General features: G+C 35.2%; 1 protein-coding gene across 5 annotated transcripts in view; it reads right to left on the reverse strand.

Annotated features, from left to right (window-relative positions):
* The window catches only part of OLFM3 (olfactomedin 3), a 179,577-nt gene that overhangs the window by 20,269 nt on the left and 143,973 nt on the right, over nt 1-15,335 (reverse strand). For all 5 annotated transcript variants that reach the window (XM_033093782.1, XM_033093777.1, XM_033093776.1 and 2 more), the window contains 2 exons: nt 10,495-10,650; nt 5,714-5,933 (listed from right to left, as the gene is read on the reverse strand). In XM_033093782.1, the coding sequence (XP_032949673.1) occupies nt 5,714-5,933; nt 10,495-10,650 (376 nt within the window). The remainder of the gene's footprint in view (nt 1-5,713; nt 5,934-10,494; nt 10,651-15,335) is intronic.

Here is a 15,335-nt window from a genome sequence, read left to right on the forward strand (position 1 = left end):
ACTCAGATGAAATGACTGAGAAATAAATGGATTAGGGAGGAAAAGTTAAAAAATTCAATGTGGGTTATTTTAAATTGTTCATGACTATTATACATGGCAGTGGAGATGTAGAGAAGATAGTATACAATTCTCAGTAGCAGACACCCCTTTGAAACATAGTTTTGACAGCTTCAACACATTGATAATAGTGGAAGTCAGAGGCTAAGTATTGCCTTAGAGAGGCAACACACCCAGAAAAGAGCAAGACATCTAGAACATAACTCTGGGGCATCACAATGTTTATAGAACACAGCAAAAAAGCTCATTAAGACACTATAAATGGTATAGAAAAAATAGTGCAGTGTTAAAAAGTCTAAAAGAAGAAAGCATTTTGAGAAGGATGAAGTACTGACTTGTGGGAAATATCAATGAGATAGAATAAAGATAAATCTAGATAAAATAGATGGATAAAAGATAAAATCAAAGAAATGACCATGGAATTTGGCAGCCAGAAGTCATTGGAGATCACAAAATCAAATGAGAGTGTTGAGATTAGAAGCTGGGTTGGAGTAGGTTTTGAAGAGTGTACACCAAAGCAACAGCTAGAAGATTCTTTCAAGAAGGAAGCAGTGAGATGGGATGGCAAAATATGGGGTTATGGGACATTTTTATCGTGCTGATCTCATTGTTTAAGAAAAGTCTGTTTGCCTTTAGGAATAATCTAGTAGAGAGGGAGAAACTGATGATGTAAAAGAGAGAATAATCGAATAAATGAACCCACGAGTGCATGGTAATTTATTTAGTATCCATGAATGACTGTCTCTTTTTTTATATGATTTTTTTTTTTTTTTGGTCTCTATTCCTACTTCCACAATTTCCCAGGGAATTTCCTAGGAAATATTCTTTGTGTAGTGTATTTCATCAAGGGTAGAATGCTGAGGTGGGTGTTAGGAGATCTGGTTTCTGATCTACTAAGCCATGATATTAAGTCATCATATAATATTGGATAGTGCACTTATTCTATGGCAGTTTCCTCATCTATAAGATAGATGTTCTGAAGATGGACATTTTTGTTATTCTAAGAAAACATTGAATGGATAGGGAATCAATATACTTGTATGTGTTGATGGGGAGAAGGTGATATTTGTGGTTGTGGTAAAACAAAAACACACACTGTCAGGATGACATATATGATCATGGTCATCATCATTATCTACCCTTATTGTCAGGAAGCAAAAACCAGAAAGGGCTCTCAATGTTAATTTCATCCCAGTAGAAGTTTCTCTCGTAAGTAGTTCTTGGATTCCTAAGCTAAAATTCATCTTGTCAAATGAAATCAGTAAAATTAAAGTTGCAGGAATTTACAAAAACTTCATGCTTTTCTAGTTTTAAAGTCGTGAATCTTTGTGTGAGGTAAACTCAGATTCTGATGGAGTGCCAAAATTGTAAAAATAACATAAAATGATAAAAATCATTTCTATTTCTTACTCCCCTAAACTAGCTTTTGTTCAAATAAATAATTATCTTTCTCACTTCACTCTGACTTTCTGTAAGGACAAAGGAAATCAGACAGAAAGGATAATTTTCCCAAATGCCTGGAAGACAAACGTTTCTGTAAGAGTAGATGGCAAAGAACGAAATTAAGAGTTTTGCTTCATTGATTTTCTCCTGCTATGCTCTTCTGTCTGCAGAGAGACACATGAAAATATTAGCATTTTATAATATATTGCATCTGTATTTTCAGAAAATATACTGAATAGGTAGTTGAGGAATGTGACCATTTTATTTCTCTGATGCCTTTTAGACATTAAATTTTGTAAGATCAGCTACAATCCATATTTATCAATTTGTAGCTCAGGAAAATATGTCATTTGGAATTCATCAAGAAAATCAGTTGTTTGGATCAATGAAGCATAAAAAAATATGTCTTCTCTTTTGTTTATTTCTTTAATATATAATTGTACTTTGTAATGGCCCAGACTAACAGCTTCTGGTTTGAGTCCTAAGGCTATTCGCATATAAGTAAATTAAATAGAGTACAAAATATGTTTATGACAGAATGTCATTCCTTTTTACTTAAGGCCATTGGAGAACTCATGTAGCAGGAAGTAGATACGATTTCATCTTTAAAGTCTATTAAGGCTACTTAAAATAAGTTTATCTCTACCATACATTTGATAGTAATATCTATTTATATTATTTAAACTTTTATTTGCACGTCTAATCTTACCAACTATAGTGCTGAGGGAAACATGGTGAGAAGGATGTACATAATAGATGCCATATTGGATAGGGCACTAGAATGAGTTTTCAGTGGGTATTTGGTAAATGGGATCAAGAATAATATGTGTGTAAATACTTCTATTTTCCATAATTATCACAACTTTACCCTTAATTTATTTTAAAAACTGCCTCAAATTTTTTTGAGATAAAGTTTATATTATGAATATATCTTTAAGGACAAGCCTATTTAACATCCAGACTGAACGAAGCAGAATTATATTATGAAATCCCAAATAATTTGCCCATTTATGCTTGCCTCTGTAAACATAGGGTTTATATCCTTAAAATGATTATTCTTTCATTGTAATCTAGGAAAATGTAGGACATAAAAAAGATAAATGATAAATCAATTTATAGTAAAATATATCATTACCCATAAATGTGCTAAAATAACTACGGTTCCAGGGTTCCAGAAGAATGAATCATCATCAAGTACATGGACATTAGAGAAACTGTGTTCTATATTACAATCTAATATTTTAGGGAGAGTAGAACTGTCTTTGGTAAATGACTCATTTGAAGATCTTTTCAATTCAATTTGAGGCAGTGTTCTTGTAAATTTCCCCTATTATATTTCCAAGTTAAATCTCATGTCTCTCCACCTCAGGCACACAGTTTGACTTTTCTGTTAATTCCACTTTCACTGAGACTTTCAGTGTTTCTTGATTTGAGTGCTAAATAGAACCAAATACCAGGTGTTTTGGAATAAAATACTGTATTGTCATTGAAGATAGAACAGATAGCAACAAAAACAAAGGTGAAAAATCTTTCCCGAAAGATTTTTGGTTTTGTGAAAAATGTAGATGTTTTATATTTGACATACACTGATTTATTTCTTGAAAGCAACGTAAAACATTTTAATTTAAAAATATTTGCTCTCAAAGACTCTGTAGACATTAATTTTTACCTGTTATGTTTCAGATCTTTTATGATAGTCTAAAAAGATTCAGCTGGAACAAGGAACTGGTGGTCCTTGGCCTCTCAGAGCAAGGACAACTTGTCTGTAAGGGTTTGGTAAAGATGAGAAAAAAAGGCAAATTGGCATGTTCAATGTTTGGGAGACCATGCAAGGGGAGTCCAGTCATGTTAAGGAACAATCAGAGAAGGTCTGCGGAAAAGTTGGTATATGGTATGTAACATGAAAAATAGTTAGAATTTGGATAGCTGAAGTGGGAGGAAGAGTGTTCTATGAAAAGGGAGAGGCATTTCAATATCCAGGAAGTAAAGAAAGCAAACACACAGTGGAGGAACTGAAAGATTAGAATGGCTAAAGTTTAGAGTGAGTGAGAATGACAGAAAATGGCTGGAGAATTAGTGAGAATCCATGCCATCAAGACAAACCATGTAAACCTATTTGGATTTAATTTTAAAGGAAAATCATTTAAATACAGGTGTAATATGCTTAGATTTGCATTTGGAAAAGACTACTCTAAATACTTAGTGTGGTGGAGAGGAAATTACTTCAGGTAAAGAGAGTGGTTAGGAGGCCATTGCAATAATTCAATTGAGAGATGATGAAATATGCTCTGGATTAGGGTGGTGGACGTAAGGAGGCAGAAAAGCTGGTTTTGAGAGCTTGGTGAAGGGTGGGGGAGATATGATTGCATGTGAGTAAAGTTCAGGGAAGAATTAAAATGACTTTCTGGCTTCTTTTTACAGCAATTGGGTTCCGTTTACTGAATTAAACTTATTGAGTAAAGTTTAATGGCTACCTCAATAAGTTTAATTCAGTAAAAGACATTCCTCTCTCATTGTATGTCCCCAACAAAAGACATCAGTTGTGGGAAAGAAATATCAGTCTTTGAACTCAGAAGGACTTGGGTTTGAAGTTCTTGCCTCCAACATGTACCTTTGGCAAATTAATTTAAACTGTCTGAGCAATCTGTCTTTGATAAATTGCCGATAATAATGCCTAACCCAGAGTTCTTGCACGGATGAGAACACATGTAGAAGAGCTGGCCTGGTGCCTGTGGAGCAGTAAGGCTGTCGACATTGCTGTAGTTATCTACATATGTGTTTGTTGTCCTCAATAAAATGCAAGCTTCTTGACGGTAGAAGGAGACTGTCTACTTCTCAACTTTGTATCCTCAAATACCTGGCAAAGTGCCAGCACACACTGGGGCCTCATTAAATTCATAGTATTTGTTGAATGTGCAAATATGACTATTAGCACATAGACAATTTGTTTTCCCTTTTAAAATGAATTTGGCATAAACACAGTAAAGACAAGTTTCATTACTTGTGACCTCAGGTTTTGAATGCTACTGATACTTGTGTTAAACGTGAAGACTCAAAACTGTGCTAATGGAAAGATTCATCCTGTACTTCACTAGATGGCACCAAACCATTACCCTAAGGTAGAAGCAAGAAGAGGCACTGGGGGATAGAGGACTGGAAAATTGGAAAGCCTGATTATAATCTCCATTAATATCTATTGGTGATCTCAGGGGGTGTCCAAGAGCTTTAACCGTGCTTTTTTCAGTCAAATTCTCACATGCATATAATTATATTTTGCATGTCTAGGAATATGATATGATTTAATTAAGCACAGGGGACTTTATTCTATTCGGTCTCTCATAAGAGAAAACTAAGCACTTAGTAAAGAGCATTACTGTATCTCGTTCAGGCCACTAGGGTGCATTGCTGTTGAAGCATTTTTTTCCTAATTTCTATTTTCTCCAAAACATTCCCTCATAGAAATAAACTGAATGGTGCCCTAGTAGTCTCAATGACTTGTGATTCCTTCAGCATCTTCTTTACTATGTGGGAGTAACTTAGACCTTGCAGGCAATGGGGCTAGTTTGTCTTTTAATATCTTAAAATTCATGTGAGGTACACTGTGACATTTTCCCTAAAAGCTAATCCACTGAAAAAGTGCCTAGAAATGCATTCATCATTGTTGCAATTTTATTTTCTTTCCCCAATCCATTTCTACTGTCTGCTAATTGGCTGTGTGTATTGAGAGGCTTTTATGAAGAGTGAAGATGTCACTGATGAATAAGCCTTCTTGCTCCTGTTAGTGTATTGCTGTTACTATAATTGCCCAATGTCCCACTCTAGATCTGAGCAGCATAGCAACTACATTTTAGACCCTTTTGGAACATTGATCCCCTGATACTTTTTTTCACATTTCCTAATAATGGTCCTGATGTTGATTGACATGTATTTTCTGAGTCCATGTATTGTAATATTTTGATGTTTGGGCCCTTACTTATGAGATAATAGTAGGCATAGAGTTTAAAGGGTTCACAGAGATAATTTGGTTTTATGTGTACCAATTCCCAGGAAGTGTAAATACTAAGTAAAATGTTAATCAAATTGTTTTTCCATATAATTCAGCACTGTTTTCCATGTCATTAGGCATTTCTGACTATTTGCAAAACATCAGAATGAAGTTTTCATTGAAATTCCTTAAAAACACAACCTAGACAAATGCAGTTGTTCTACTCACTTAGCTTTTTCATGCAGTCACGAAGTCTGGTTTCCAAGCTAAGCACTCTTTGATGGAGTTCCTCGTAATCATAGGCACCGATTTCCTCCTGAATCGCTGTGAGGACGGCAGACAGATTCCGGATTTCCTCCTTGAATTGGGTGATTAACTTGGCATCTGTTTTGTACTGTTCCAGCACAGGGATCAAGGGCAGGAGCTCGTCCATCTTCTCTTTCAGCTCCTGTGAAAAGCAGCCGATTTTTCCTGAGAGTCACTTAAACAGATCAAGCAGCTCTGTTCTTTTTAGTACGATACTTAAAGGAGATTATTAAAACAGGTTCAAAATTCCTTATTGATTTTGGTTGAAATTAGGTATTTTGTGAGAATGTAAGTAGCCACATGATCATTACTAGTAAATCCACTTATCTCAGCTTTTCAATACAAGAATCCTTTCTTTAAATGGTTACATTCTTTTCCATGAAACAAATTGATCCTTACCATAATTACAAAAACTTCCTATCGTAGAAATGATGGCTTTAGGTGTTACCTCACTTTTTGGTAATATTTTATAATATAAAATGAACAATCCATTATTTAGTTAGGAAATCGAAGCAGGGTCCATGTTCTAATTATGAGTTGTTAGAAATAGGTCAAATATCCTAAGCCTGTTTATTAACATCTAGTTACTCATTTACTGATTATCTATGATTATAGGGGTACTTACAGGGAGTTTTGGATCCTGGAACAGCTTTTGCCTAACAGAATTTCTCCAGTCATGGCCTCCCACCATGTTATACTTCCCTTATGCCCAGGTACCCCTCATTTTTTCAGTATCCACCTTAGCACAGCACCATTAGGAAGGTCAGTCGGCAGGCATAAGTCCTGGAAAGCTACTCCAAGCTCAGAGGAATGCATGTGGCTCTTTACCACTTGTCATTAGTACCCGCATCGTGACTCCATTTGCCTTCACCTAGATAGAGCTTGGTGCAAAAGTAATTGCGGTTTTTGCAATTATTTTTAACCTTTTAAACCGCAATTACTCTAGCACCAACCTAATAATTTAGAGCTCTTTATGTAAGGCAGAATTGCTTGCCCATTTGGTGAATTAACTCTTTCCGGGATCAAGGTGCTCATAATTTATGTAACAAAAGAGAGTTGCCCAGTTCCATAGTTGTTTGAAATTGAAATGTTGATTTTTATCTAGAGAATAAGAAACATATTTTGCCCCAGTATCCCTCCCTCTTAGCATCATGGGACAGAGCCAGACCTGCAGTTTCACTTTCTAGACCTGTCACCTTTTCTTCTCTTCCTTTAACTTGGTGGTGGTGGTCAATGAAAATATTTCATGAGCTTGATTCAGTTGTGAGTTTATTGCCGATGATCTTGTTTATGGAAGGAGCTGTCACTGTTACGATCACTTGAGAATAATCCATAGGTGCTGTCAGAAACCATGCTGTACACTAACTAATTTAAGGAGCTGAAAATTGCATTTTAAAATTACATTGAGAAGATGTTATTACTATAAATGCATTAAAATAGCAGGTGCTCCCATTGCTGCCCTGATTTATGGGCTTATGTTTCTTGTGGGGAAATTTCCACTTGCTCTGTATGCTTGGAATTCTTTACTTTGTCTGTATGTCCATGTTGAGTGGGAGGGGACAGAGTCTTAATAATGAGAAAGATTCATAAATATGTCAAAAGGCAGAATTGCAGAGCTTTGCTCATTTTGGTGGCTCATTTAAAATACACTTATTAGTTCGAGCACCTTGTGGCATCCCTAAAGGAAGGCACAATTGCTTTATTAGGATTTTAATGAGACGATTTAGTTCTGTTGGTACCATTTGCCTCATATTATAGCAACTGTTACAATAAAGAGTTTTGCGTCTCAGTATGGGAATATTGAAAAGAGTGTGACAATTTTTGTGGCATTTTCCCCATGAAGTGAAAAAAAAAAAGTTATTTGTGTATTTGGATCTTTCCCAATATTCGTAGTTTGATTATTGCCAGTCAATTTTGACACTTGTGAGAGAACAATGGAAAGTTCAACCAGTGTACCTACCAAATTCTTAACAGGTTAAAATAGAATAGCAGAGATCTGTGTTTACCAATCCTATCTAGAATTTCACTTTCTACTATGTTGCTCTTATAGCAAAGGTCGTAGCTAGACTATCTTGCCCAACCATAATCTTTTCATATAAGCATGATAGGCTGAAGAGTGATGACCAGAATAAGCTTTTTATCTAAAAAAATGTAGGAGACGAAACCTTAGTGTCTTTGATAAGTTGAAAATGGTATACCAGAGGAGGAGTTTTTTTTTCCAATTTAAAAGTATTCTTTGATGTTAAACTTACTTTTGGGATGTTCCATTTCTTCCTGTCAAATATGGCACCTCAGCACCGAGAGCAAAATCTGACTTATGGCAGAAGGACTCAGCGAATAAATAAATTCAACAAACATATATTGATCATTTATTTATTATTCTTAAATTTAATTCAGAGAGCTCTAGTCTACTTAGAGAGCAGTGTAGCATTGATATTAGGAGGCTTAACTCAGGAGCTGGACATACATGTTCGATATATGACCCTGGACAAATTCTTCAACTTCAATGTGCATCATTTTCTTCACCTGAATTATCGGGATAAAAATGGTGCCTGCCTGATAAGATTGTTATGAGGATTAAATAAGTTACTATAAAGTAAATTTAAAATACTTGGAACTATGTGTTCAATATGTGTAATTCTTCACAAAAATGTTATCATTATTGCAATTTGGATTTTGATACATAACTTCAGTAGCTACTTGGATTACATGAACTAGGAAAATAAAAATCATTAGGTCATATGGTGCTGAAAATTAAATTTATTTATTGGTAGCCTGGCTGCTGCTATACAAGCTCACAGAATAGGCAAATTATTTCTTGTGTTTCTCTGAGTTTTGTATCTTCCTGTTTTTTTGTTTCCTGTCTTCTTCCAAGAGTTCCCATATATGCATATGTGTCATCATGTGTCTCCTGCCCTGCCAGCCCTTGCACCCTGATGCTGTCCCTTAGCATCACAGAGCTCTACATTGTCCATCGGAGCTTGGATGATTTCACTCTGCACCAGACACCCTGAGCTCCTCTCCTTCTGTCCCTCTTCCTTTCTGGAATGCTCTGTATGTACTGTAAGTGCCAGCTTACCATTTCCTGCTTAGTTGATGATCTCAGCTTCGGGCTCACGTTGCTGCTCTATAGTCTACACACTAACCCTGACCGTTGAAAATTGACATTGAAAACCTTTTCGTTTTCTTGATCTCCTCTGTGATTTAATTTTTTTGAGGGGTTGGGGTGGGCACTAGTCCCACATGGTTTTCTTGAATATTGCTGAATCTGTAACTCTTGCTCTGATCTTCTCTAAACAAAATTAAACATAGTTAATTACTCTTCCCTTTGTGATGTTAAGTAATGTTTATACCTCTGTTTACTATCAATTTTACTACCTGCCTGTTAGTTGTCTTTCACAGAAGAGAGATTATATATTATATATCCAGCAGAGGGCTCAACACTGCCTTGCACATAGTAAGTGCTCAATAAATAGTGGTTAAAATTAATTTATTTGCTCCTCAGCCTTATATTCTTCTCTGTTTACCACTCCCTCCCATAAATTCCCTATTCTTCCAGTTCACTCATTCTCTTATTTCCAATAATCTTTAAATTTATTGTATTTTATAGGCCTTGCTGTAATTTGTTCTAATTTCTTAACCTCCTGGCTTTGCTTACGTCTCTTTATCAACTTAAACCTCATGATTCATTACTTTAGCCCCATCTCTTGTCAATACCCTCAACTTTCTTGCTCTCTTGTACTTTTGGGTAAAACTTTAAAAACTGGTTCAGTTCAAGACTCTTTTCTGTATCTATCTACTCAGGATCCTGAGCCCCACTGAAGAAAATTACAAAACCGTGAAAATTTCTGCCATTTAAAAATATGCCATAGAGAGATACTGTTGCATGTCCCCAACTAGCTCCCTGCCCATCACAATTATGTGTGAAAAGCACTTCCAATGCTTGACCAAGAGCTGAATTCAGACCCACCCCCTCACCGTCAGCAGTGAATCTCACTTCCTAATTGGCAGGGAAAAATGAGGTCATTATATTTATAAAACCATGGTGTGTTTTATAAACTATGTGCTATGTCTTTGCAAAGCAGACTATTTCTTTTTAATAGTGGTTCAGATGGCATTATCATAGTCGGATTTTATTTTAATCCATGACACTGTCATACATAGTTAATAAAAGTCCACATAGTGTGCTTAAAAGGACCATTTCTCCATTTTCAGTGTTTCTAAATAATTGTCAACAGACAACTTAAAGTCTAAAAGAGGACTATTTGTATCAACTTATGAAACAACCTCCTTTCTATGTGCTATTAATAATGATATCATTGTCTCCTTTAATTTATTTTCTCTCTATTTCTTGTATTGGCAGGGCATAAAATCATCAGGAAACACTTTGATAAATTTAATTATTAGTTTTCCTTTAGATTCCCCCTTGTTACAGATATGGAAGTGCCTGTAAATCTCTCCAGAAACTCCACCTAGCTCTAGAAGGATAAGATTCTTTTTATACCAAGCCTTCTGTGCATCCCTACCAGCTAATGGTCTAATGGTCAGTTTCAGTGGAGAGATGATTGACATCACCCGTTAGCCTTTAACCTTGCACATATGGGCTAGCACAGTTATTTCTAGCTGAGTGCCAGGCTGGCTGTTCGTTGCACTTGCACTTAGTGTCTCATTTGGATTGACAAGATTGCAGAAGTCAAACCTACTTGAAAATGCTTGGTCATTAGTGTCTTCCGATCATCTTCAATCTGCCGAAACTTGGCCTTCAGCCCTTTCATTTGGGTTTCCATTTTTAGAACATATTGGAAATCTCTCTGAGTTCTCAAGTTTAAGACTTCAATAGACTGGGACATGTTCTGAACCTGTTAAACAGGAACATTGGCTGTAAATTATTGTCTGTTTATAGGTATAAAACAGTCACTACTGAAATAACAAAAATGACATTAACAAAGAACTGGAAATACCAAATCCATAATTGCATTTCCACACGACATATTTTCAGAAGGAAGTGCTTCATGATAAACATTTAAAAAAATTCAGCAAGAGAAAATTATACCTTGGCAGGAAGTAATAACATGGACATTCTAACATTAGAAATGACTGAATATAAATATAAATGAGAATTTAATATGTCAAAAAAATAAATTTAAAAAAATAGAATATTTATTCCAGGGCTTATAATGCTCCCATCTGTTAAATGTTAAAATAAGTTGTTTCTATCAGTACTAAATCTGACTTTTTCAAGATCTGGGATGTGTAGCCATTGTGGATGGCAGTGAAGTGTCCAACAGACCTAGAATGCATTCATTCATTCCAGTACAGTTACTTTAAGCTACGCTGGAAGTGTTCCTAGGGATGAGCCTGGATTGATCTAAATGAGTGGTGGTAGTGCTGGAACTCCTCCTTACTGACAGAGCATGTTGTTCAGGAGACCTGGAAAATGGCAAGTATATCAAGTGTTTGGTAGACAGGCAGTAAACACATGTTAAGCTTATGGCACCATCCCAGGTTCACTGAGCCCCAGGCTATTTAGAAGTAGGAAACAGGTGACCTATAAAGCATGTAGAAATGAGGAAAGAATGGCTGCTCTAATTGTAGGGGCAGCAAAATTCTGAAAAAAAGTGAAAGCCACTAAAAGGAGAACTGCTAAATGAATTGAAAAATGGAATGTGAATAAACAGTTTTAAAGAATAAGACAGATCTTCATACTTTTGGTACTCAAAATATTGTCTGTGGAGCAACAACTTTGGAACTCACCTGGGAACTTGTCAGAAATGTAGAATTTTGGGCCCCCCTCCCACATCTACTGAATTAGAACCTGCATTTTATCAAGATCCCCAGTGATTCCTTTGTCTATTAAATATTGAGAAGCACTGCTCAACATGGAGGGATATCCATGAGAAAATCAAATGAAAAAAGCAAACATAAAAATATATAATTTGATTTTTTATTCTGAATCAAATTCTCTCTCTCTCTCTCTCTCTCTCTCTCTCTTTCTGTCTCTCTCACAGATGCACACACAGATGCACAGACATGCACACATGTAAAAGAAAATGGAATACATAAGCAAAACATAGAGAAAGGTATGGAAGATTTAGAAAGATATATGTTAGGTTGTTAACACTAGTTTTCTGGTGGGAGGTGAGGTGTGGGTGTGAAGAGAAGTAACAAAATAAATATTGTAGAAAGAGGTCCTGGTAAACATGTGTAACTCCATTTGCATAAAATTATTTTATTTGCATAAATGTATACATTAAATCATGGACCAAAAAAATGGTGGTGGGATTTTGGGTGAGCTTTACTTTGTTTCATATATTTTTATATGTTATTCAATTTATTTTTTAATAAACATGTATTATTTATGTAATAAATAAAAAGTTATTTCATTGAAAACTTTTTGAGTTATAAATAAGGAAAGGATGATTTGTTTAGAGACAAATTTTTGGCATCAGGTAAAGTCACAAAGTTTAGTGGACCAGCCAGCTCTAAAGAGCCTTTTGTTGGTAACATGCCTTAGAAGTCACACTTTCAGAAAAGGCAGTGAATTCTCCTGCCTTGGCTTGCCTCAGATCCTCTACTTTTCTTGTCAGAAAAGGTCAGGTTTTCCTGTTTCTTCTTCTACCCTTTTGGTCCATAGTCCTGCCCTTTATGAGTCCTGTCTTTTCAGAACATACAGTTACAATCTAGCTTATGTTAAAACTAATTGTTTAATGTGTGTGTTGGGTATGAGCAGAGAAGTGGCTGCCCTTCTGTGAGCTTCATGAGGTTAGAAGTTGTGTCTTATTCATATCTTCTATGTATTTCCAAGGCTTTGCCCAGAACCAGTCACAAAATAATTGCTCAATAAATATCTATTAGGTAAACTTATCTTAGGCTTCCAATGGTAGTAATGGGTAATTTGTATTTTAATGTTTTAAGGAAAGTTTCCTCCTCCTTTCCTTGGTTGGGCTATAGCATTACATGACTCCCAAATATTTATTAATTTATTATCACTCCTACATTCAGAAAGCTTTGTTTTTAAAAATCTTTAGTGTAGCACAAAGTTACTGAGACATTGAAAGCATGGTAACTGCATCTTGGATAAATGTAATGCTTTAAAACTGATTCTCAGCTTCATTATGATTATGCATGAATAAAGAAAAGCGAATTGTGTTAAAGAAGCTATACATTTGAATATGGCATCTATCTACGAAGACACCATCGTTGGCATGGCTTATATATTCCTAGGAATTCTATATACCGAGGCAGAGGCTGTACAATTAGACAATGAGGGGCAAGTGAGATAGTCTGGATAAAGTTAAAACAGCCTCTCTTTTATTTCGCCTCTGACTTATCCTACCAAGTTCATTTTCAACTTTATTTGTGTTGTGGGAAAATGCACTGAGAGAATTTGCTGAGTCTTGATTGTGACCTATATTGCAAAATCATGTATAATTATAAGAGTTGCATTTGGTGTAATGGCTATAGATAGAGCTATCTAAATGGAAAGGATTTGGCTCTGGGCTGCCTTTTGTTTCTGCTGCTGGCTGTACCTAGGACTGTTTAGTTTCCCACTGCTTACGGAGACCCTTGAGAATCAGTTTACTGACGACACCAGAGACTGGATCCCTGTGATTACACTGCAGGAAGAAGAACCATCTGCTGTGTTTTTTCTTTTGGCCTGCTTGTCTCTGATGTTCACTCTCATTCATAATTAGTGTGGAAGCTACTTGAAAAAAAAGTCCAGCAGTTCAATATGTTTAGATAGACTTGGGATTAACAAAAATAAACACAGATTTCTTTACTGTAGGGCTTTGCAAAATCTTTAGTATTAAACTGTGTGGTAGAAATCTTCAAGAGTGAAGTATCATGTACAGTACAGTTTTTCTTAAAATTATTTTATTGGAGAGAATGTTGCTGGCATCCTATTCCAAACATCGCACTTTAGGAAATGTTGACCTAGACAATGCAAAACATCTTTAACTGTACAGAGAACCTACTCGTTCATCTTTGATAAATACTTTTTTAAATGAACAATTTTAGTTTGGGCATACTAAGCCCTGAAATATTGTGAAACCAATTATAATTTTTCCAATATTTAGTGATATAAATACTTTGTTTGACAAACCATCACTTAAATGAGTGTGAGTACCATCAGTGGCATTCTGGATGACACTTGCATAGTGTTGAGAAAATGCAAAACTGATCTGGTATAGCTCTGTAATCTATTAATTGAGTTCATTAATAGTTTTTTTTAACCTCAAAACTACCAGTTTCCTTTTACATAAACTTAGAAAGATAACTACTTCTGCTGTGAGGATTGAATGGAGTGTATACAAATATAATAGGTGGGAACGATCGTTATTAATATTATTCCTATTAACAATATGCCCTTATTATATGACTAAACCAGTCTTTTGGTTAATGGTGAATGTAATGGTCATGCCTCTTTTTGCCATCTGGTACCTTGAATATATGTGGAGCTATAGAGAAGTTAGCAAGGGACTAGTTCAGTCTGAATAAGGAATGCTTGTATCAGATGTTTTTTCTTTGGATACAGCAGCAAACCAGTGCTACTTCCTTTGGGCCACTCTAAATAGTGCACACAATTTACTATTATTCTTCTGTTGGCATAACTTTACCAAATGGTAAATTTGATAAATCTAACTTGTGGTGACCTTGATTTTGTTAAAAATTGTTTGTTTGTTTTTTGTCATTTAGGTATTGATGAATTTTTAAAAGTGTGATTTTTCTCAAAGTTCTTTAATACATTAAACAAATTGCACATTGGATGAAGTGGTCATATAAATTTCAATGATGGTTTAAACCAGCCTCCTTAGTTGTACTTTTTTGCCTTAGTCATCCTTCACTAATTCCTGGTTTTATCATAGCTCTGGAATACATTGCCTTTTGGACCTGTTAGAGGGTATTTATTATCTGCTTTCTGACATTGACACTTTATTTAAATTTTATTTATTCTGATTTTTGAAGAAATTTCTATATGTATATGTGTGTATGCAATGCTATACTGAAAAATGGTAACACAAATAAGGTTATGGTGTCTAAGAAAATGTTTCTGTCACCACAATTGACATAGAAAAAAGTATTTTTGCATAGAAGATTGGAGCAAAAAAATGGTAATCTGAGGAGAAATATATTTTAATAGGAAAGCAAAATTGGATTAAAAGAGCAAATCTTTTTACCAATATAATTAATTTTCCTAGTAACAAAACAGTATTAAACTATATATTTGAGATTTTTTTCATAGAAATAAAGAAAATCAAGAGCGAATACAATACTCAACACTAATCATAGTTTGTATGTCATGTTTTCTAATAGTTGAGAGGCACATGAGCTAGAGTCATTAACTTGAATGAAATGACATTTGCTCTTGTCTGGAGGACAGATATTAAAGGAACAGGGAAGATGGGACCTTATGATAAGAAGCGAATTAAGAGAAAGCCAGTATATGATGATAGCTCTGAGGAATCATCAGGGCAGGGAGAGGGGGCAGAAAAAGAGACTAATCATCTTAGTATAAAAACATGAAAAAGAGTCTTTTTAAAGT

The sequence above is a fragment of the Rhinolophus ferrumequinum genome, chromosome 22, assembly GCF_004115265.2.
Source record: "Rhinolophus ferrumequinum isolate MPI-CBG mRhiFer1 chromosome 22, mRhiFer1_v1.p, whole genome shotgun sequence".
NCBI classification, from domain to species: domain Eukaryota; kingdom Metazoa; phylum Chordata; class Mammalia; order Chiroptera; family Rhinolophidae; genus Rhinolophus; species Rhinolophus ferrumequinum.